We start from the raw sequence: 24,097 nt of genomic DNA, 5'->3' as shown, positions 1-24,097 counted from the left end.
TGTTAATGCTAATTTGCAATGAACATTTTAACATTTTAGATTCCCCACGAAATGAATGAGTTCCATAACATGCCCAGCATGGTCCAAAAGGATCCTTAAATTTACTGTGTGTGTGAAACAAGTTCGAATCTTTGAGTTAGTATTGTCCCTCTTAGTGTTAACGTCACAGCATGATGTGTGAACATTTGGTCATGAAAGTCTTGAATCTGTACAGTAGTGAAATACTTACTGGCTTTGTAAATTCTTTCTGTCTAACTAACAAACGTTCACAAATAACGCTTAAGACTAAAGGTAAACAATTGTCATGACATAGCATCTGTTCTGATTTAAGACCCTATAAATGTTGCTGAAAAGTAAGCAAAAAGAAGCCGAGTTATTAGAATGAACTCATTTAAAGCATGAGGTTCCTTCATTTGTGAATGACATGAAATATAAATCCTCCTGCCCAAGATATGGCAGCTGCTAGAGTAATAGCTACTTTTGGTTCTAAATTAGTATGTCGCCAACAATATTTACAGCGATATAATAATTGTACAGGAATTCAAATAATTGGAATATGATATGTTCCAATAAATAATGTCAGAGTGATTGCTTAAGCATCATTAGATGTAGTTGAATTTGTTCTATTTGTGGGATGTGTTGTCCCATCTGCAAGCAAATAGTTTGTCACAGTAACCATGCCTGTGACCAATGGCACTGACCATCCTACAAATAAGCCCAACCAAAATGATTTGGCATCAGCTGGTAGTAGTTGCAGGATAATTTTCCAATATAAAAGTCAAGGCAATTTGCACCCCATGAGATTAAATGACCATAAGGCATCAAAAGTCAATACCCAATAACCAAAAGACGTAACAAATTTAAAGTGTAGGTGAAATGCAAGGAGGATTACACCAACAGTGGAGCATAACCCCTGCTTATATATAGAATGCAGAACTCCTTGATGTAAAAGTTCTCGTTGTGAATATCTAGTGGTGATGCCAGGTATGTTTCTTTTATATTTTAAATAAAGAGCCAAAATGATGTATATGACTGACATGCTCATGCATGGTAAAATTTTGTTTAAGAGAATACTTATATCAGCCTTCTCACAGCATTGTAGGAAGCTCTGAATTGTAAGATTTCTTCTGAATTTAAAGTAAGCTGAATTTAGTTGCAAGAATAATATACGGTACCACAATCTTGATATTGAAAATTCTTTTTTGATAGAGAGAAGTTCGCTTCAGAAGCCAAGTCTTGTTAGAAGAAATGTCTAACAATCTTGTCCTTGCCGTCAGAAATCTGTAAACTTAATACTTTTAAAATAACTATTTTAATTTATAAGAATCACAACTCCTGCAACAATTATCAGTGGCATAAGATATTTTCCTTAGTTAAAAATTGAGGCAAAGATTCCAGTAGCAGTGTTGCCTATCCACGAGAATATTAAATCTACTCCTTGTCCAATTCCTGGCATAAGATGCGAGACAGTTGCTCCAATATCGTCTAGCTGTTGTGGAATTTTATTAGCTTCCTCCAGTCTAGCTTCAGTTAACAATCTGTTTGATTGTTCTATAAGAGCTTTAATATTTTGATTTGTCTTCAACAAAATAATTTCTCTTTCCCTTGAGTGATTGACTAAGGCAGCTATCTTTGTACAATCTCAGTTGTACTCCGTGTTGTGATTTCAAAGTTTGTAAAATTAACCAAATCACGTTGTAAATCTTGTTTTGGAGTCAATATCCAAGTCCTGATAAGAATGTGACAAGATTTATCTTCCTCAGATGTGATAAATATATAGGGGCCATTTCCCATTGAATATTTTTCTGAAATTCTGTTATCTATTCGTTTCATGAGTACATCACACCCTGCATGATTTGGCTTTATCCCACAAATTTTTAATGGTAAGTGTGTTTTGCAGTATTTAATTGAATTCGCCTTACATCTTTCCATGTTCCAGTAACTTTGTTCTTGTTTTCTTATGTACTCTTTTTTGAGTTAATAAATTATATGGTGTTTTTATTGTTACCAAGGATTTTAAACCTGTTTGTTGTATGATTATGCCAAAAGAGATTGATTCAAAAGAGTGCATGTACACATCTTTATTGCCATAAATTTCTGTCCAGAATGACGATTTTAAAGGGAAGCTAAAACAAGGACACACCTATGTTTGTATGTTCATAATTTCACGTTGGTTTGATGTCTTTTTACTTCATATATCAAGGCAAAAGTTAGTAATTTTCCTAATGGTTTAGTGGCATTTAATCTTTTTTTTTTGATAAACTGAGGTATTAATTCCCATGGCACTTTTCCCGTTGAAAGTGTAACAAATCCCAATTTTAACTGAGTAAACACACTGGGCAGAATCTTCTGGTCGATGTGTGGGGGCGGGCTCGACATGCCGATGCGTAAAATGACGCGTGACGACATCGGGGCGTGCGTCCCGGGATCATCTTGATATTTCGTTCGGAGGCGCGCGCCGAAATGTTAAGGGCCTATTAAGGCCATTGAGAAATGAATTAAAGTCCATAAGAACACTGGCCATCTAACTTTAAAGTTGGCAGGCAGGCGAAAAGCACAAGCAGCCTTCGCGTTTTTTCAGGAAACCTCTTCCAAGGGCGGGATGAGGTTCCCTGAAGCTTTTATAAAATAAATAAATAAATTTTCCCACCTTTACAAAGGTGTCCCAACTCATGTGACACAGTCACATGAGGGGACATGTTTGAATAAAATTTTAAACTGATTCTTCAATTATTTTCATATCCATTCAATCTCCCTGTGGCAGCTGCATGCACCAGGGAGATTGCTGCGCTCTTTAATGCACATGCGTGAAGGAGCGCTGGCCCCAACTCTCCTTCCTGCCCCCGCCCGCACAGGTAGCACTGAGCGCTACGGAATGCTTATTACGCTGGGCGGGCCTTAATTGGCCTGCCCTCGTGAAATGGTGGCGCGCAGCCGATTGTGGGCAACGATTAGCTCTGCTCCCGCCCAGCCCGCCCGCCGTAGGAAAAATCCGAGCCACTGTCTATTTTTTGTATTTCTAATAATGACCTTAGCTCTTGAAGAGAAAGTTCCAATCTGGCTATCAGAGTTTCTTTCTGAAATTCCAAATAATCTTTTAAACTTTTAATGTTGAAATCTTGATTTTCATTCCATTTTGCCAATTACAATATTGTTTTAATTGAATTTTCAATGGCATTACGGTTTTTACACTTTTTGTTAAATAATTTTTTAAAGTGTAGAATATCATCTACATTTGCTAATATGCCTGTAGCTAACTGATATTCAATTAATTAATAAAATGGTAAAGCAGTTTTGTGTCTGTTGTGTCAGTATCCAATTCAACATTCCTGTTCTGTTTGATCACAAATTTATCTAATTTTTGTTTAATTAAATTCCATCCTTGTGATTTACACAAGTAATAAAGCGAATAAATTTTGCATGTGACCTTTTCACGGAGTTAGTAGGTTTGGATTTGTTGGACCATGGTTGATGTGTATTAGTCCGTAAGTCAATTTTACTGTGGTGCAATGGTCCTTTCATAAAGCCATTAATACCTTTTATTTCGGATGTTTACCGTTTCTTTGCCATAGCATTCTTTTTCTCAATAACTCAATGAATTATGTCTCTCCATGTGTTTTATATCTGTTTTGCCACATTATATAGCATAGGAGGTCGTATTTTTGTATATAGGGTTAGAAAGGGCATTACACACACTTGATGTGCCTTTAAAAAATCTGCACTCAGATTTTTGTTTTACGTCATTCCGATATTTCCAGTCCCTTTGCAGGTGCTGTGCTTTCAGAGTGTGATGTGTGTTTACGCAATCTCTTAAAGCTGTATTCATTTCCAATTGTCCATCTGAATTCCAAGATCTCTCAAATTTTCTTTATACTGCTGAGTGGTACAAAAAACTGTGACTTTATAGGATTTTGGAATATTTAAATGGTTCCACCAATGTTCTTGTAAATGTTTCCAACCACTATATGTTCCTCCTTGTCCATTGATAATGATTTTATAAGTGGAATGAGGAGCAAAAGGGTACAACGCTTGTCCCCATCCTTCAGTTCTATTTAAAGTTAGTGGTTTTTCACTGTGATCCCACACACATCCTTCTTCATTGCCCTTTTTTGTCTTAGGAGGTTTTCTTCCCCTATCCCCTAACCCATCCTATTAAATAACAATGTCCTAGATTTTCATAGCACTGTCTATATGGCAATTTCTTTGATAAATATTCAGGTGAAAGATCAAAATTAGTTGTAGTTTCTCTAAGAGAATCATATAATTTTCTCAAATCCTCTTGCAACTTTTTCTTCCCTTCACCTGTTTGGATTCCCAATTGTTTGTTAACGATTTCTGAATCGATTTTTTAAAGCTATTGGCAAGTAATATTTTCCTTTGGTCAAGATTATTGGTGGTGGATTTCTCCTCCACTGTATTCCATTTTTAAATCCTGTTATGGCATATTTTGAGATGCCATAATTTTGTTTTCAATTGATTCCTATCATTATCTGGATTTTTAAAAATTTGTTTTCTGTTATGTTTTGGGTGTTTTTTCCTGTATCATAAGTTCCATCTCTGTCTAGACTTCATGTACTTATGGAATCTGTCTGACCGGAATATACGTAAATAGTTTGTGTAAATCCATTGTTACACCTTTTTAAATTGTCTACTGATACTTTTTTTGTAACTTTCTTGCCACCTGGTTCCGTAGATTCAACCTCAACCCCTCTATCACTGGACTTTTACTATCTACATTGGTCTTTTTTTCATTTTGGCCTTAATGATCCCTGTGCTGGGTTCCTTTCTTGTACCTATTCCCCTGTTTGAGGAGACCAGACCTTATTAAATAATAATAAGTTGAAGTTAATTCTGTTGAAGGGTCGTGAGGACTCGAAACGTCGACTCTTTTCTTCTCCACCGATGCTGCCAGACCTGCTGAGTTTTTCCAGGTAATTCTGTTTTTGTTTTGGATTTCCAGCATCCGCAGTAGTTTTTTGTTCTTATTAAATAATATTTTCTGCCTTTGATGTTCCTTCTGTTTCTGTTCAGTTTCATGTGTCAATTGAGTAACTTCCTGTTTAAGTTGTCGCTGTGCTCTGTGCTAGTCTATCCCTGTAATGTCTATAATTTCTAGACTAGTGTCCTGTGTGTGAGATGTGTTCATCTGTGTACCAAAAAGTAAATAATGTGAAGTTACAGGAGTTTTGAAGGCAGAGGTGGATAGATCCTTGGTAAGCAAGGGGGTGATAGGTTATCGGGGGTAGGTGGGATGCAGATTTTAGGTTACCACCAGAAGAGTCATGATCTTATTAAATGGTGGAGCAGGCTTGAGGGACTGAATGGCCTACTTCTGCTCCTTGTTCATATGTTCTAGAAAAACCCCAGCTGTATGGCATGCTTCCAACATTAAGCTACCTCAAGGTCTTCTGTATTAGCTGGCTCTGTGGCTATAAACCAGATACTGCAGCCATACTTCTAACTTTTTATGTCAAATTGCTATTTCCAATTATGTTTGTCTATTAATGCTAATTAGTAATTAATATTTTAGCATTTTAGATTCCCCATCAACTGAGTGAGTTCCGTAACACAAGAGAATCTTGGTGATATTTCATGATTTTTCTCTGTAATCTGGTATGTGGTTTCTGCTTTTTACAGACCATGGAACCAGTTAACAGCTGCTTGGCACTTCGACATTTAGATTTGTCAGACAACAACATTTCCCTGATAGGTGACCTATCAAAACTACTGTCTCTGCAGGTAAGATATGCATGCAATGCTTCATCGTGATTAAATAAAAAAACAAATATTTATTCAGGACACTATAGAATCCTTTCTCTTTAAACTCCATTTTAACTTTACTTTTGATTCTTCCCTTCGTCGCTTCATATCAACCACATTTTCCCAAACATAGAGGTGGCAGGGCAGCCCACCTGTACCAAGACTTCAGTCGCTGCCAATTTGAGTTGGGTTATTCAAGATGTGATGAATAATCCTGGACGCCTCTTCAGTGACTTGTTTATTTTCACTCCTGCCCATAAAAGCAAAGGTGGTCATCAATGTTCGAATATTTGGTTAGTCCCATGTGTCACTATTAGTGAATGAGCCATGCACGATTATACATTTGATTCAGATACAATTCAGCACACTTTGGAGGGAGTGAGCTTAATCCCTACAGGCAGGTGGAAATTGTAGAATTCTCCAGCACTATCTTAACCCACCCGTTTCCAGTTGTTATGACGTGGCAGATGATGTGTGCCAGGCGGATCAAATCCATGAGGGAAACTTGATCATGCGGTCGCAATGATTTTGCAATTTCTATTTTATTTCGAGATGTGTGCCCTGAACTCTGTAATAATAAGTCCACCCAGGGATTTTTTTTTTTACAAAACTAAACATTTATTAACAAAAGAAAAGATTTCAAGCACATGCATAGGTCTACAAATTACTACTATAATAATTCCTAAAACCCCTAATTAATCTGGCTCCCAGTTACACCGTTGTTAAGTCAACAGGAAAAACAAATAGATATATACAGACCCAGGCAAAGCAGCACAACACCCTGGACAGTCACATTCAAAATTAGTTTTCTCAGCTTCGGTTCCTGTAGACAGCAATTTGATGCATAGAAGCTGGAGGCTTTTCACACTTGTGTTAGATCTTAGAATGCCTTCTCCTTACACACAACCTTGTCTTCTTTAAACATGTTCTCCCTTTTACTGCAAATTCCATTGTTACCATATGTTTTTGCAACTTTACTTTTCTCATAAAATTAGTACTATGAAAGATTTATATTATCAGTAATCCTTGGAAAAAATAAACACACTGTTTGGCTTAGCTTTTAGCTAGGTATAACATCTTACCATCTCTTTGAAATTCAGACAAAGCTAATTTATCTATAAATGTAAATTTTCCTCACACCTCAACATTCTAAAACTTCAGCCATGTTTATGTATTTATCATTTCAAACCTAGTTTCTTGTTTGATGACTCAAAAACCTCCAGACCAGCTGTCCAGTTCAATTAAACCCCACACACAGATACACAAGAGAAACTAATTCAAATCCCACTATTAACCCACTTTTACAATAAATCACTATTACGAAAATTATTATATTTTCATGACAGAGTTTTCATGGAGGTAGGGCCGGATCCATGAGTTAAGTGCATTTCCAGCACTGTTTGTGGTCCAGGAGGAACAGGAATGCTTTCCCCAGGTCTATAAGGCTTATGTCCGTGTGGTTGGCTGACCCCTGAATAGATTGACTAGACTGTTTCCAGTGTGGATGTGTTGGTAATGAGGACACCAATTTAAGGTTGTTTAAGATGGTTAAAAAATTGATTTCTTTGTTGTTGAAGACTCAATTTTTTTTTGTAAAAGCAGTTAGATTGCTGCTCAAATAAGAAAAATATTGAAAAGCATGGGAATCAGGAATCAAGCAGGGAAACTAGATTAGACTGGGTGGATTATGGGGAGAAAACATCAATGCAGTCGAAAGCCTAGCTTAGTGCTGTAATGTTCTGTGATTCTGTGGTTAGGATACTTTGGGGCATAACTAATGTAGAAAACTATTTTGTGTTTGGACAATGCTGATGATTTACCCAAAAGGCACTAACTGTAAGAAGAGGCACAAACAATGTCAGTGTTCTTCAGCTTCTTGCTCTTGTACAATTTATCACAAGGCCTTGTTGCAACCATAAGACAGAAGACAGATCAAAATGATTCAATTAATACTACTACAGTGCTGAATTATCATATGGATCTTTTCCTAAATTTCTACTTTTTTCATAACGGACATCTCATGGTTTGTTTTCCATTTGAAATAAACATGGATGTCTATTTTTCTTGATCCAGCCATTAGTACAAGCATAATTGTGGCCTATTTCTGTTCAAACAGCTATAGCCACTGCTAAGTATGTAGTTTGCTAGCTACCTATATAGAGATGGAGATGTCACCTTTTGTTCCTTGATTTCCCTAAAGTTCCATCCTTCCTTCTGTGATTCAAATCTAGGACATTGCATAGTAAACATTTAGGGCTGTAATTTCACCATGGGGAAATCATGTATTAGGTAGATTTAAAGAAAAATATTTCATAGGTTGTGGTTGTTGGTGGCAAGGTCAGCATTTGTTGCCCATATCTAATTGCCCTTGAGAAGGTGGTGGTGAGCCAATTTCTTGAATCACTGCAGTCCATGTAGTGTAGGTACACCCACAGTGCTCTTAGGAAGGGAGTTCCAGAATTTTGACCCAGCGACAGTGAAGGAATGGTGATATAGTTCCTAGTCAGGATGACGTGTGGCTTGGAGGGAACTTGCAGGTGATGAGTGTTCCCATGTTGCATCTGCTGCCCTTGTCCTTCTAGGCGGTAGGGCTCATGGATTTGGAAGGTGCTTTCGAAGGACCCTTTGTGAGCTGCTGCAATGCACCTTGTAGATGGTACACATTGCTGCCACTGTGCATCGGTGTTGGGAGAAGTGAGCCTTCAAGGTGGTGGATGAGGTGTTAATCAAGGGGACCTGTTTTGTCCTGAATGGTGTCAAACATCTGGAGTGTTGTTGGAGATCCGCTTGTCCAGGCAAGTGGAGAGTATTCCATCACACTCCTGACTTGCCCCTTGTAGATGGTGGACAGGCTTTGGTGAGTCAGAAAGTGAGTTACTGTCTGCAGAATTCGCAGCCTCTGACCTGCTCTTGTAGCCACAGTATTTATGTGGCTGGTCGAGTTCAGTTTCTGGTCAATGCTAACTCCTAGGATGTTGATAGTAGGGGATTCAGCAATGGAAATGTCATTGAATGCCAAGGGGAGATGGTTAGATTCTCCCTTGCTGGAGATGGTCTTTGCCTGGCACTTGTGTGGATTTAATGCTACTAGGCACTTATCAGCCCAAGCAGAATGTTGCCCATGTCTTGCTGAATATGGACATAGACTGCATCAGTATCTGAGGAGTTGCAAATGGTACTGAACATTGTGTAATCATCAGTGACCATCCCCATTTCTGACCTTATGATGGAGGGACGGTCATTGATGAAGCAGCTGGAAATGGTCAGGCCTAGGCTACTACCCTGAGGAACTCCTACATAATGCCCTGGGACACCAGCCAGTGGAGAATTTTCCACCGATTCCCATTGACCTCAATTTTGCCAGAGTTCTTCAATGCCACACTTGGTTAAACACTGCCTTGATGTCAAGGGCAGTCACCCTCAGTTGACCTCTTGTTTACAGTCATTTTGTCCATGTTTGGACCAAGGCTGTAATAGGGTCAGGAGATGAGTGGCCCTGATAGAACTCAAACTGAGCGTCAGTGAGCAGGTTATTGCTGAATAAATGCTGCTTGATAGTACTGTTGATATCGGCATCCATCACTTTGCTGATGATCGAGAGTAAACCGATGGGGTGGTAATTGGCTGGGTTAGATTTGTTCTGCTTTTTGTGGATAGGACCCACCTGAGCAATTTTGCACATTGTTGGGTAGTTGCCAGTGTTGTAGTGTTCTGGAACATCTTGGCTCGCGGCGCAGGCATTTCTATGGATCAAGCCTCCAGTACTATTGCCGGAATATTGTCAGGGCCTGTAAACTTTACAGTATCCAGTGCCTGAGCCATTTCTTGATGTCATGTGGATTGAATCGAATTAGCTGAAGACTAGCATCTGTGATGCTGGGGACCTTGGGAGGATGGCGAGATGGATCCTCCACTCTGACATCTGGCTGAAGATGGTTGCAAATGCTTCAGTCTTGTCTTTTGCACTCATGTGCCGGGTCCCCCCATCACTGAGGATGGGGATATTTGTGGAGCCTCCTCCTCTGGTTATTTGTTTAATTGTCCACCACCATTCATGACTGGATTTGGCAGGAACAGAGCCTAGATCTGATCCACTGGTTGTGGGATTTGTAAAAATGTCATTCACATGATGTGGGCTTCGCTGGCTGGGCCAGAATTTTATTGCCCATCCCTAGTTGCCCTTGAGAAGGTGGTGGTGAGCTGCCACCTTGAACCGCTGCAGTCCATGTGGTCTAGATACACCCGCAGTGCTATGAGGAAGGGAGTTCCAAGATTTTGACCCAGCGACAGTGAAGGAATGGCAATATATTTCCAAGTCAGGATGGTGAGTGACTTGGAGGGGAACTTCCAGGTGGTGGTGTTCCCATCTATCTGCTGCCCTTGACCTTTTAGGTGGTAGTGGTCGTGGGTTTGGAAGGTGCTGTCTAAGGAGCCTTGGTGAATTCCTGCAGTGCATCTTGTAGATGTTACATACTGCTGCTACTGTGCGTCGTTGGTGGAGGGAGTGAAAGTTTGTGGATGTGATGCCAATCAAGTGGGGAGTATTCCATCACACGCCTGACTTGTGCCTTGTAGATGGTGGACAGGCTTTGAGGAGTCAGGTGGTGAGTTACTTGTCGCATGATTCCTAGCCTCTGACCTACTCTTGTAGCCACAGTATTTATATGGCTAGTCCAGTTCAGTTTCTGGTCAATGGTAACCCCCAGGATGTTGATCGTGGGGGATTCAGTGTTGGTAATGCCATTGAACATCAAGGGGCGATGGTTGGATTCTCTCTTGTTGGAGATGGTCACTGCCTGACACTTGTGTGGTGCAAATGTTACTTGCCACTTTTCACCCCAAGCCTGGATATTGTCCAGACCTAGCTGCATTTGGACATAGATGGCTTCAGTATCTGAGGAGTTGTGAATGGTGCTGAACATTGTGCAATCATCAGCGAACATCCCCACTCCTGACCTTATGATGGAAGGAAGGTCACTGATGAAGCAGCTGAAGATGGTTGGGCCTAGGACACTACCCTGAGGAACACTTGCAGTGATGTCCTAGAGCTGAGATGATTGACCTCCAACAACCACAACCATCTTCCTTTGTGCTAGGTATGACCCAACCAGCAGAGAGTTTTCCCTCTGATTCTCATTGACTCCAGTTTTGCTAGGGCTCCTTGATGCCACACTTGGTCAAACGCTGCCTTGATGTCAAGGGCAGTCACTCTCACCTCACCCCGGGAGTTCAGCTCTTTTGTCCATGTTTGAACCAAGGCTGTAAGGAGGTCAGGAGCCGAGTGGCCCTGGTGGTACCCAAACAGGGCATCAGTGAGCAGGTTGTTGCTAAGCAAGTGCTGCTTGATAACACTGATACCCCTTCCATTACTTTAATTGATGATGGAGAGTAGACTGATGGAGCGGTAATTGGCCGGGTTGGATTTGTCCTGCTTTTTGTGTATAGGACATACCTGAGCGATTTTCCACGTAGCTGGGTAGATGCAGTGCTGTAGCTGTACTGGAACAGATTGGCTAAGAGCGCGGCAAGTTCTGGAGCACAAGTATTCAGTGTTATTGCCTGAATATTGTCAGGGCCCATAACCTTTGCAGTATACAGTGCCTTCAGACATTTCTTGATATCATGTGGAGTGAATCAAATTGGATAGAGACTGGCATCTGTGATGCTGGGGACCTCTGGATCATCCACTTGGCACTTCTGGCTGAAAATTGTTGCGAATGCTTCAGCCTTACCTTTTGCACTGCTGTGCTGGGCTCCTCCGTCATTGAGGATGGGGATATTTGTGGAGCCTCCTTCTCCAATGAATTGTTTAATTGTCCACCACCATTCACGACTGGATGTGGCAGGACTGCAGAGCTTATACATGATCCGCTGGTACTGGGATCACTTAGCTCTGTCTATTACTTGCTACTTATGCTGTTTGGTATGCAAGTAGTCCTGTTTTATAGTTTCACCAGGTTGACACCTCATTTTTAGGTATACCTGGGTCTGCTCCTGGCATACCCTCCTGGACTCTTCATTGAACCAGGACTGATCCCCTGGCTTGATGGTAATGGTAGAATGGGGGATATGCTGGGCCATGAGGTTACCAATTGTGTTTGAGTACAATCCTGCTGCTGCTGATGGCCCACAGTGCTTCATGGATGCCCAATCTTGAGTTGCTCGCTCTGTTCAAAATCTATCCCATTTAGCACGGTGGTAGTGCCACACAATATGATGGAGATATCCTCAATGTGAAGGTGGGAATTTGTCTCCACAATGGGGACTGTGTGATGGTCACTCCTACTGGTACTGTCATGGACAGATGCACCTGCAGCAGGCAGGTTGATGAGGATGAGCTCTTGTTGGTTCCCTCACCACCTGCCGCAGACCCAGTCTAGCAGTTATGTCATTTAGGACTCGGCCAGCTTGGTCAGTAGTGGTGCGACGGAGCCACTCTTGGTGATGGACAATGAAGTCCCACACCCAGAGTACATTCTGCGCCCTTGGCACCCTCAGCGCTCCCTCCAAGTGATGTTCAAAATGGAGGAGCACTGATTCATCAGCTGAGGGAGGGAGGTGGTAATCAGCAGGAGGTTTCCTTGCCCATGTTTGACCTGATGCCATGAGACTTCATGAGGTCCGGAGTCAATGTTGAGGACTCCCAGGGCAACTCTCTACTGTATACCACCTCTGCTGGGTCTGTCCTGCCGATAGGACAGGACATATCCAGGGATGGTGATAGTGGAGTCTGAGACATTATCTGTAAGGTATGATTTCGTGAGGATGACGAAGTCAGGCTGTTGCTTGATTAGTCTGTGAGACAGCTGTCCCAATTTTGGCACTAGCCCTCAGATGTTAGTAAGGAGGACATGCTTAGCTTTGTTTATTGCATGCTGCTTCTGCTGTCTGACATGCAAGTGGCCCTGTGTTGTAGCTTCACCAGGTATTCCTGGAGCTGAAATGAAAGCAGAAAATGCTGGAAAAACAGCGGGTCTGACGGCATCTGTGGGGAAAGAAACAGAGTTACTGACTCTTCAGAGCTAAAGAAGTAGAAACCTGATGAAATTTATACTGTTTAAGGCATCTGCAGTATTTTGCTTTTGTTCCTGGAGCTGTTCCTGGCATGCCCTTCTGCACACTTCATTATGGACTATGAAATGGACTGCAATTAAACCATATGAAAGAAAGAAAAAGTTTTTATTTATAATTGTCTTTCATGACCCCAGGGTGTCTGAAAGAACTTTACAGCCACTTAAGTACTTTGTTATTTTCATAATGTAGGGAAACCTGGCAGCCAGTTTGTGCACAGCATTCTAATTGTTGTTGGTTGAGCAATAAATATTGCCAAGGACACTTGGGGTTTACTCCCCTCTCTCTAATCTCCTCCAGCCCAACAACCCTCAGCTATTTGCATTCTTCCAATTTTGGTCTCTTGAACATCCCCAGTTTTTATTGCGCCACCGTTGGCAGCCTGGTCTTGAATTGCCAAGGTCCTAAACTCTGGAATTCCTGCATAAACCTCTCAACCTGTCTACCTCTTTTTCCTCCTTTATGACACTCTTTACGACCTACCTCTGTTAATATCTATTATTTAGGCCTTTCCTTATGATAAAGATGCTATATAAATACAAGCTGTTGATGCTGATGGAGTGAGACGCATTTGTTGGCCATGTTGCCCTTCTGTTTCTTCAGTGACTTTTCCATATAGCTGCTGATCAAGTCACTGGTGAAAGATGAAGGCACAATCCTACGTTTCACCACATGTGGCTGGCCCTATACTTTTACTTTAGAACTACGCAACATTTTTACCCCATACCACATTTTTTTAAAATTGTGAATGAAGTGCTGTTAGAACTAAGCCGACTGATGTTTTCTGGTTTGCAAAATGTTCCTGAGTTTTACAGTTGAGAAACATGACTTGTAAATATATTTTTAACTTAACAGATACTGTTGTTGCATGGAAATACTATCACCACACTCCGGTCTGCTTCCAGTCACCTGCCACCAGGTTTAAACATCCTCTCTCTAGCAGAGAATGAGATTAGAGATCTAAATGAGGTACACTGTGTTTGATTTCATGACCGTAACAATGCATAAATGCATAAATCAAGTTGTTGTGCAGTGAATATGTATCAGTAATGTGAAGTATAAATATCAATTTAATTCTACTTTTTCATTCTAAAACCAAACTTTTCTCTTACAAACAGAGCATTATATTATAATGAATAATTTTCCTTACACTTTCTTAAATCACCTAATTTCTCTTAGGTTTCTTACCTGGGGTTCCTTCGTGAGTTGGAGCAACTGTCAATTATGAGCAATCCATGTGTGATGGCCACACCCTCCCTTCCTGGATTTGACTACAGACCATATATTGTCAGTTGGTGTTTAACCCTGCGGATTCTTGATGGTTATGTAATCCCACAGAAAGAGAGGTAAGTGAAAATGTAGATTTTTGTTGTAGAATTATACGCTAAATTTACAAGATATGCCTCACCCTGGTTAAAGTCAACTCTTCACTGGAATAGAAATACCTGGAAAAACTCAGCAGGTCTGGCAGCATCGGCGGAGAAGAGCACAGTTGACGTTTCGAGACTCAAAACGTCAACTGTGCTCTTCTCCGCCGATGCTGCCAGACCTGCTGAGTTTTTCCAGGTATTTCTGTTTCTGTTTTTATTTTGGATTTCCAGCATCCGCAGTTCTTTGCTTTTATTTCTTCACTGGAATGTCTGTTACACATTAATGTTGTGCTGCTGAAATGTGTTACATTTTACTTTTGATACCAGTGTTTGTGTCATATATTCTTAGGTTTTTTACTTAAATGATTAGATGCAGCATTAAGGTTTGCCACTGGGCTCCAATATCAAAGGAGTCCCCAGCTACACCTATATAAGCTGCTTTTGAGAACCAAACAATGCTGAATTAAGAATAGGATGCGGTTATAAACTCTCATTTGTTAGAAACTGAATTGACAATGAGTAAACTCATTTGCTTAGCACTATTACAATGTTAAAGAGATCTCCATTAATCTAGATTTGGTTCAAATCAAAGACTGAGAGATAATGTGGTTATATACAAATTCACTGCTCCATACAGATAAACCTAATGTGCATATTTCATTTTGGTTTGCTGTCTTCACATCAAAATTGTGGAGGTCTTGTGGTGCGGTGGGTGGCGTCCCTGCCCCTGAGCCAGAATCAGGGCCTAGGCAGCTGAAGGTATGACTACCAGTATTGGAACGGTTAAAATCAGAGATGTGCAAGCGTCCAGAATTAGATGTCTGGAGAGTTATGGGGCTGTTGGAGATTATACAAATAGGACTGAGACCACGGAAAGATTTGAATACAAGGATGCGTTTTTTAAAATCGGGGCTTTGCTTGGCTGGGAGCCAATGTAGGTCAGCGAACCCGTAGGTGAACAAGACTTGGTCCAAGAAAGGACACAGGCAACAGACTGTAATATAGTGTGAGATTGTGCAGTGTTGATTTAGTTTTGATGACCTCAAGTTTATGGAAGGCCAATGAAAAGTGAGTTACACTCAAGTCTAGGCATGACTGAGGGTTTCAGCACCAGATGAGTTGAGGCAGGAGCAGAGTCTGGTGATATTACGGAAGTAGAAATCGGTGGTCTTGGTGATGCAGTAGATATATAGTTGTAAGCTTAACTTGGGTTCACATATGACTCCAAGATTGCAAATAGTCTGGTTCAGTGTAGGGTTTTGTGAGCATTGCTGTAGATTGATGTACTAAGCCATTCTTCTGCGTGCCCATATCTCAGTACATGTACAGCAGAAGTATGTATAATCGTACAAAATGCATGGTCCCTTGGAAATGTGTGTTTTTCTGATGTGTAATTGGGAGAAAGCGAGAGAGAGTGCTGCAGAATATTACAGGAAAACAGGTGAGGATAAACATTAAATAACAGATTCCTAATCTTTTACCTATCCTGCAGAAACAGACTGGACATTTTTTTCATTCTTGTGATGTGGGTGTCGTTGACAATACCAGAATTTATTGCCCATTTCCATTTGCCCTGATAAAATGGTGGCGGGCTGCTTTTGTGAGCATTTAAATTGTTTGGTACCAGCTTAATAATTTGTACATGAATGCTTTTCAAAAGAGCTGAAGTGATTGTTCAGTTATCCTTTTTTTATTACACACCTCGATACTACAGTTCTTCAAAATATATTGTAGCCAACCGTGTACCATGTGAAGATATTCCACAAGCTGCTTACATTATAAAACGCCAGAAGAGGGTAACAATATGGGAGTGGCCTGATTAACTTACTGTATAACATTATTTGAAACTTTTGTTTTGGTTCAGCCTCAAAGCAGAGTGGCTTTACAGTCAAGGGAAAGGCCGATCATTTCGACCTGGTCAACACGTGCAGCTGGTCCAATATTTGGCCTCAGTTTGTCCTCTCACTTCAACTCCAGCACTACAGTCTGCAGAGGATGCTAAACTAGAAAAAATTCTCAATAAACAGAGGTAAAAATAAGCACCCAGCAACAAGTTTCTTGCATTGATTTGTACAAAAATTGGATGGCAAGATTTTTTTACATTTTACTATAAGGGGGTATATTTGCACACTGAATTTGCTAATATTTTATATACTGGCATTGTCAATGATGTGTGTGTATAACATCTATATATTATGTATACACACACCTATACATTCAGGCACACGCATACATCTATATATACATGCGCAAACATATATACAGGTATTCCCATCTAAAGCACATTCTGCTAGCACGTTTTCATTGCATCATGGCTTGTAAATAATCGTGCTGCCTCCATTTTCATTTCAGTGCGATTATTGTGCATGCGCCAAGATCCATGTTGTAACTCTGCATTTTCAGTCTGCTTTCTTAAATACACTGTCACTTTGCTCATTCCCTCTCCCCACTCCCTCCCACTCGCCACATCCCTCTTCCAAGCCCACAGTGTGAGCAAAGGGTCGGGAGGGGGAAGTAGCATGAGGTTTGGGAGAGGGGTGCCGAACAGGAGATAGAGCAAGCAAGGCGGTGAGAGGAGGGGAGTAAGGGGGTCAGAAGAGGGAAGCGGATGACAGGAAACAGTGAGGGGGAGGGAATGAGGGGGTCTGGGGGAAGAGGTGAGTAGGAGAGAGTGAAGGAGCCAGGAGAGGGAGGAAGTTGCAAGGGCAGAGAGGGGAAAGCAGTAAACGGGAGGGAGTGATGGGTTTGGAAGGGTGAAACGACAAGCAGGAGGGAGCGAAGGAATCAGGAGAGGGAAGCAGCGAGTGGCAGGAAGTGGTGAGCAGGCGGTAAGTAGAAAGAGTTAAAGTTATTAAGAGTAGTAAGCTGAGAGAGGATTTTGGGCTACTTGGGCTCAAGGCAGCCAATAGGTTTTTAATGTAAAAATTACAAGTCAGGAGTGTAACCCACTCTTATTACATGGTTTCTTATAGGAAAGTAATTTTAATTATTTAGCATGTTTTCTTTTAGCACACTTTTTTAGGAACACATTAGGTGTGCTAAATGAGGGATAGATGTAGGTAAGCATGCACACGCATGGGCAGGTCAATATAGAGGCACATGTGCAAAATCTCACTCCAGAATTTGAGTATATAATCTACATTGATCTTTCAGTACAATATTGTCAGAGGCCTTTTCATGAGATGTTAAGGTAGATATTAAGGATCCCATGGTACTGTTCGGAGAAGTTCCGACATGTCTTATCTAAAAAAAACCTTGTTTTCGCTTTGCCTGAAAATGGGAGCAAATAAGATTTTTCAAACACTTTTATGGAATATGTTTGGGCACTGTCAGTTGGTTGTTTTCCACACTAATCTACAACATCATGTTCCATTGCTTAATATTATGAAGTAAAACTGGTCGAATATTAATGCCATTTTGAATGGAAACCTTTTCCGAGCCAATGTCACTCTAATTTTTCACACTCCCTCACTCACCTTCATCAAGCTCATTTCCATTAGACCCATCTCTTGCCTTCTCAAACCCTTTCAGCTTGGCTCCTGACCAGGCAGTTAGCTCACCATGGCATATGTCTGCTAACATCATCAGTGGCAGCTTTTCATCAGGCTCTGTCTTTGTTCTTCAGAAAGCCATTTTGCCCATCCTGTCTTTGCAATTACAAAACCATCTTCAAATTATTTTTCCTTTCTAAGGTTTGTGACTGTGCCTTTGCCAACCAGCCAGCTTGTGCCAAAACCTCGCCTAAATTTCTATCTATCTATAGGACAAAAATTAACCAGGTCAAAGTCATTATCAACATCCTTTGGTGACTGCAGCCATGGTATCCCCCCTTGTCCTCCATAAACTCGCAGCCAACCATCTTATTCTCCTGCATCTTATCTGCCCTGCAGTCCACCTGCATGGCACTGTTCTTGCTTGTTTTCACTTTTACATCCCGTTTTAGCCAATATATCTCTACCTTTGCTTAACTCCATTTCCTTATTTGTATGGTTCCCCTTCACAACTTGAATCATGGGTGTTGGACCAGTTTCCATATGTATGCTAAAGAAACCCAGCTCTACCTCTCCACAATCATTCTTAGTAACATGATTGCCACAGTGCAGTCCACCTGTTTATCCAATGTTATGTTAAAAATAAACAAAACCAAAGCCATTCTATTCAGCTCTTGCCACCCGAACTTAAAATGTTAGTTCCTGATTCCATCCTCCTGGCCAGCTTAGACTACACTTAGACTGAATCTGACAGCTTCTTCAAAGTTTAATGACTGTTGGAGATTTCAAAAATATTTATTTTCTTTTTACTTTTATTTTCTGTATTTTATCTCTCTCTTAATCCCATCTTTATTTCCCTCTTTAGTTTGCGTTCATTCATGATTTTACAATTAATTAAATATTCAAATTCATACTTCCCGGTTTAGACTCTGCTTGTCTGTGACCACTCGTCCATCTGTTTGAAGAACTGCATTGAGCTTACCCTGCTCATGTGCCACAAATCCCCTTTGGAGGGCAGCACTTTGTAACTGATCTCTTGTGCAGCAATTTATGGCTGCCAAAGCCTGCTGTTCCTTGCTGCTGATTGCATAATCTGGGCTATTAAGTTGTTCATGGATCCCTCGTCCTGTATTCTCATTCAGACCTAAGTGTTAAGCTGCTGTTTGTTACATCCAACCTGCTCCATGTTGAATGACAGAACCTTCTCCCAGCTTAGCCTCTCATTCTCTCAAAAGTCCTGTTGGCCCTTTAGGACCACCCTTAAAACTTGCTTCTTTGTGTCATGCATTCAGTCACCTCCACTAACACTTTCTCATCGCTAGTTTGCATTCGTTGGTACTTTATTAAGGGTGTAATATTAATTCAAGTTGTTGAGTATCTCAATCATTGCTTCTTGTGGGATCCCAGCGACTGGAGGTAAAATATAGGGAAATTTTGTTTGCCCCTAATCTATGTTCTCTACCTGTGTACTGTATACTGAGGTAACATTGGAAAGCATTGCCCTGCAGAAGAAAACCTTCTACAGCACATTAAAATTAACTAGCCAGAGTTTTACAAACTTGAGAAACTAACTGCAGTAGCACTTAAACATCATCAAATTTAGATGGCTCTTACAACAGAAATGTCCCTCGACGTGCTACGCAGCTGGATGCCATGGACAGACAGTTCCTGAAGGCTAAAACATCCAGATAGAATTTTTTTTTATTCTTTCATGGGATGTGGCCTTTGCTGGCTAGGCCAGCATTTATTACCCATCCATAGTTACCCTTGAGAAGGTGGTGATGAGCTGCATTCTTGAACTGCTGCAGTCCATGTGCTGTAGGAACATACACAGTGCTGTTAGGTAGTTCCAGGATTTTGACCCAGCGACGGTGAAGGAAAGGCAATATATTTCAAAGTCAAGCTGGGAGTGGCTTGGAGGGGAACTTCCAGGTGGTGGTGTTCCCATGTGTCTGCTACCCTTGCTCTTCTAGATGGTAGCGGTCATGGGTTTAGAAGGTGCTGTCGAAGGAGACTTGGTGAGTTCCTGCAGTACATCTTGTAGATGGTACACACTGCTACCAACTGTATGTTGGTGGTGGGAGGAGTGAATGGCACCCCATCCACAAACAATCAAGTGGGCTGCTTTGTCCTGGATGGTGTCAAGCTTCTTGAGTGTTGTTGGAGCTGCATTCATCCAGGCAAGTGGAGAGCATTCCATCACACTCCTGACGTGCCTTATAGATGGTAGACAGGTCTTGGGGAGTCAGGAGGTGAGTTACTCACTGCAGGATTCCAAGCCTTTGATCTGCTCTTGTAGAACTATGACTAGTTCAGTTTCTGGTGAATGGTAACCCCCAGGATGTTGATAATGGGGGAATTCCGTGATGGTAATGCCATTGAATGTCAAGGGGTGATGGTTAGATGCTCTCTTGTTGAAGATGGTCATTGCCTAGCACTTGTGAGATGCAGATGTTACTTGCCAATGGTTTGAAAGCTAAGACATCCAAAAAATGGTTTGAATATTAAGGCCCATTTATATCAAACTGTTGACATCAAGTTTTTTCCGGTCCTTCCAATTGCAATCTGTGGAGACTGCACTGAATATGAAATCAATGCAGTTTTGGTATTGTGAATAGAATAAATTTGGCTTGCTTTTCATTGAGTTATTTATGGCACAGAAGAATGCTATTCAGCCCATCAAGTCCATGCCTGCTGTCCATGGAGCAAGCAATCCAGTCAGTTCCACTGCCCCCCATCCTACCCACCCACCCTCTCCCTGTAATTCTGCAGGCTTATTTTATTTTCTTCAAGTAAATCTGCACTTCAAGTGTCCATCCAATTTCCCTTTGAAATCATTGATCGTTTCTGCTTCCACCTCATAATGAGTTCCAGGCCGTCACCACTTGCTGCATTTAAAAAAGGAAACTTCCTCCTCACATTCCCCCTGCATTTCTTGTCCAGAACCTTAAGTCTGTGTCCCCTAATCCTTATCCTTCCATGTACTATCAGCTTATGGGAACAGATTTTCCCTGTCTATCTGATTCAAACCTATCATAATTCTGTAGACCTCTTGTCAAATCTCCCCTCAATCTCCTTTGCTCTGAGGAGAACAACCCCAGCTTTTCCAATCTGACCTTGTAACTAAAATCCCATTGCTGGAACCATTATGGTAAATTTCTTCTATACCCTCTCAAAGACCCTCACATCCTTCCTAAAGTGTGGTGGTGAGAACTGGATACAATACAGTTGAGGCTTAACCAGAACTTTATAAAAATTCAATATAACTTCCTTGCTTTTGAACACACTGCCTCTATTTACAAAGCTCAAGATCCCAAGATTTTAGGTAACTAATTTTGTTTTCTTTTGTCACTAGACTTCACCAAATGGAGCTGATGGAGAAGTTCCAGAACAGCAGCCATATTCCACAGTCAAGTCCAACCCAGGAGCTGTCATTCCAGAGTGAACGTAACAGCCTAACACCAAATTCCAGTACTCATAATGTGAAAGGTGGGAAGAAATCAGGACTTTACAAAATACCTTTGTTGCAAATAACATGGTGATCTAAAACAATTGAAGTATGGCTGAAAAAAAGAGACACTTTTGTTACAATAGGAAAATGGAATGTATTTCTGGAGTACATCCAGGATAGTTTTCTTAATCAATATGTTGCATATCTAATTTCTTTCTACTGTTCAGTTGTCTACATAAAATTATAGTACCCTATCATTCTTCAACCCAGACCATATGAGCAGTGCCACCATGAATGAAAATCTATCCTTTCTGTAGCTGTAATTATGTTTATAATTAGTAATTCTACTTCCCTTTTCTATTTCTTTCACATGAAGATTTTATAGTCAGGAATGTACAGTTCCCAGACTTGGTTTGTTTTTCTTCCAAGCTACTTATATCCAATTATTTTAATAAATGCCTCTAGCTCCTCATCCTAATTTGTAATGCTTTGCACAGTCCCATTTGAACTATGTACATAAGCGGGACTGTGTTATGCATGAGTGGAATAGGATACTGAGAACAGTTTTTTGTTGTTGGGGTAACTGAGGTTTTTGGAAGGTGGAGGATAGGAAGTCAACCAGCAGGGTATTGGAATAATCGATAAAAGCAAAAAACTGCGGATGCTGGAAATCCAAAACAAAAACAAAAATACCTGGAAAAACTCAGCAGGTCTGGCAGCATCTGCGGAGAGGAGCACAGTTAACGTTTCGAGTCCGAATGACCCTTCAACAGAACTAAGTAAAAATAGAAGAGAGGTGAAATATAAGCTGGTTTAAGGGGGGGTGGAACAAGTAGAGCTGGATAGAGGGCCAGTGATAGGTGGAGATAACCAAAAGATGTCACAGACAAAAGGACAAAGAGGTGTTGAAGGTGGTGATATTATCTAAGGGATGTGCTAATTAAGGGTAGAAAGCAGGACAAGCAAGGTACAGATAGCCCTAGTGGGGGTGGGGTGGGGTGAAGGAATCAAAAAAGGCTAAAAGGTAGAGATAAAACAATGGATGGAAATACATTTAAAAATAATGGAAGTAGGTAGGAAAAGAAAAATCTATATAAATTATGGAAGAAAAGGTGGGGGGGGGGGAATCAGAAAGTGGGTGGGGATGGAGGAGAGAGTTCATGGTCTAAAATTGTTGAACTCAATATTCAGTCCGGAAGGCTGTAAAGTGCCTAGTCGGAAGATGAGGTGCTGTTCCTCCAGTTTGCGTTGAGCTTCACTGGAACAATGTAGCAAGCCAAGGATGAACATGTGGGCATGAGAGCAGGGTGGAGTGTTGAAATGGCAAGTGACAGGGAGGTCTGGGTAATGCTTGCGGACAGACCGAAGGTGTTCCGCAAAGCGGTCACCCAGTCTGCGTTTGGCCTCTCTAATGTAGAGGAAACCGCATTGGGAGCAACGAATGCAGTAGACTAAATTGAGGGAAGTCCAAGTGAAATGCTGCTTTACTTGAAAGGAGTGTTTGGGCCCTTGGACAGTGAGGAGAGGGGAAGTAAAGAGGCAGGTGTTGCACCTTCTGCGGTTGGAATAGTTGAGATTGGAGGTGACAAATGGAAACAGCAGCAGATGGGCTGGCGCATGGATGGAGTCAGGTGGTGTTACAGAGTGAAAGTAGATGACCTTTGTGATGGAGAGGATGTGAGGTTAGAAGCTCAGCTTTTGATTGAATAATAGGTTGTGAACCATCTGGTCCAACTGAGACAGTTGCTGGAGAGTGGGATAGAAAATAAGTAACAAGGTGCAAAAATTGTGACAGAGGCCAAACAAGAACACAATCCTTGCTGCACTCCTAGTCACAGCCAAAGACGATGGCTTCACTGTTCCCAATATTTAACTGGTGGTAATTGAAGCTCATCCATGATTGGATGTCGTGGCAAGCAGTCTGACAGTGGAATGATTGAAAGAGGTGATGGAGAGGTAAATCTGAGTGTCGTCAGCATATGGAAGCTGACTTCATGCCTTTGGTTGATCTTGCCAAGAGCATTATTTACCTGAGGAATTTGAAGGGTCCAAGGATAACTCCTAAGAGACACCAGAGCTAATGGTGCAGGTATAGCAAGAAGAAACATTGCTGGAAATACACTGGCTCCGATTGGATAGGTAAGAGTGAAACCAAATGAGGGTATTTCCCTTGAGCTGGTCAATGGAAGATAAATATCAGAGGAGGATGGTGTTGTTGACCATGTTGAAAGCACCAGAGTGGTTGAAGAGGAGAAGGGATGGTGCACCATGGTAACAGAGGATGTCTTTTGTATCTTTAATTAGGACTGTTTCAGTGCTGTGGCAGAGTGAAATCACGATTGGTGAGATTCAGGCATGGATTTGACAACAAGGACAGGATTTCAGAGGGGAAAGGGAAGTTGGCACTGGATAGAGGGGCCAAAGATTTTTTCTTAACGGCGGTGGGGGGGTAATTGCAATTTTGAATGTTGCAAGTATGAATTGTAGAAGGCATTTGATAAGGTGCTGTATAATTCTAAAGCAAAAAATAAATAATAATAAAAAGAATGTAACAAAAAAGCAATGAAGGACATGTAGTTGATGACAAGAGTATGATGCTTCTCATAGGGCATGAAAAGGATGTGTTGCCCGAGATCACCGGTAACGGTTATTGGCTTAGTACACCGAGGAGAAGAGTCAATTCTCTCTTCACTCTAAACTCGCTTTATTCATGTCGTTAAATTATCTACATATAGCTTATATGTCTGGTTAAATATAGACATGCAGTTTACAGCAGGTTATACAGTTTTATACCCAAAACTAGGATCTAAATGCACACCCATTAGGTTTCTCTGACACTCCCTGAGTGGTCACAGAATATAAAAGCTAATACCCGAAAAGGAGAGCTGACGCTGGCCAGGCGTTCCGTTCTCTCTCTCTCGCGTCTCTACGTTGCTGTTGTAGGTTCTTCTGCT

At 41.2% G+C, this 24,097-nt stretch overlaps 1 protein-coding gene across 2 annotated transcripts in view; it reads left to right on the top strand.

Annotated features, from left to right (window-relative positions):
- The window catches only part of cep97 (centrosomal protein 97), a 62,496-nt gene that overhangs the window by 24,780 nt on the left and 13,619 nt on the right, over window positions 1-24,097 (top strand). Inside the window, exons 4-8 of one of the 2 annotated variants that reach the window (XM_078560059.1) lie at window positions 5,638-5,739; window positions 13,687-13,800; window positions 14,011-14,177; window positions 16,066-16,230; window positions 21,048-21,181. In XM_078560059.1, coding sequence (XP_078416185.1) covers window positions 5,638-5,739; window positions 13,687-13,800; window positions 14,011-14,177; window positions 16,066-16,230; window positions 21,048-21,181 — 682 coding nt within the window. The remainder of the gene's footprint in view (window positions 1-5,637; window positions 5,740-13,686; window positions 13,801-14,010; window positions 14,178-16,065; window positions 16,231-21,047; window positions 21,182-24,097) is intronic. The other variant, XM_078560061.1, reaches the window with a different exon arrangement.

Source organism: Cetorhinus maximus, chromosome 16 (assembly GCF_964194155.1).
Source record: "Cetorhinus maximus chromosome 16, sCetMax3.hap1.1, whole genome shotgun sequence".
Lineage (NCBI taxonomy): Eukaryota > Metazoa > Chordata > Chondrichthyes > Lamniformes > Cetorhinidae > Cetorhinus > Cetorhinus maximus.
This window is presented reverse-complemented; position numbering and strand designations above follow the sequence as displayed.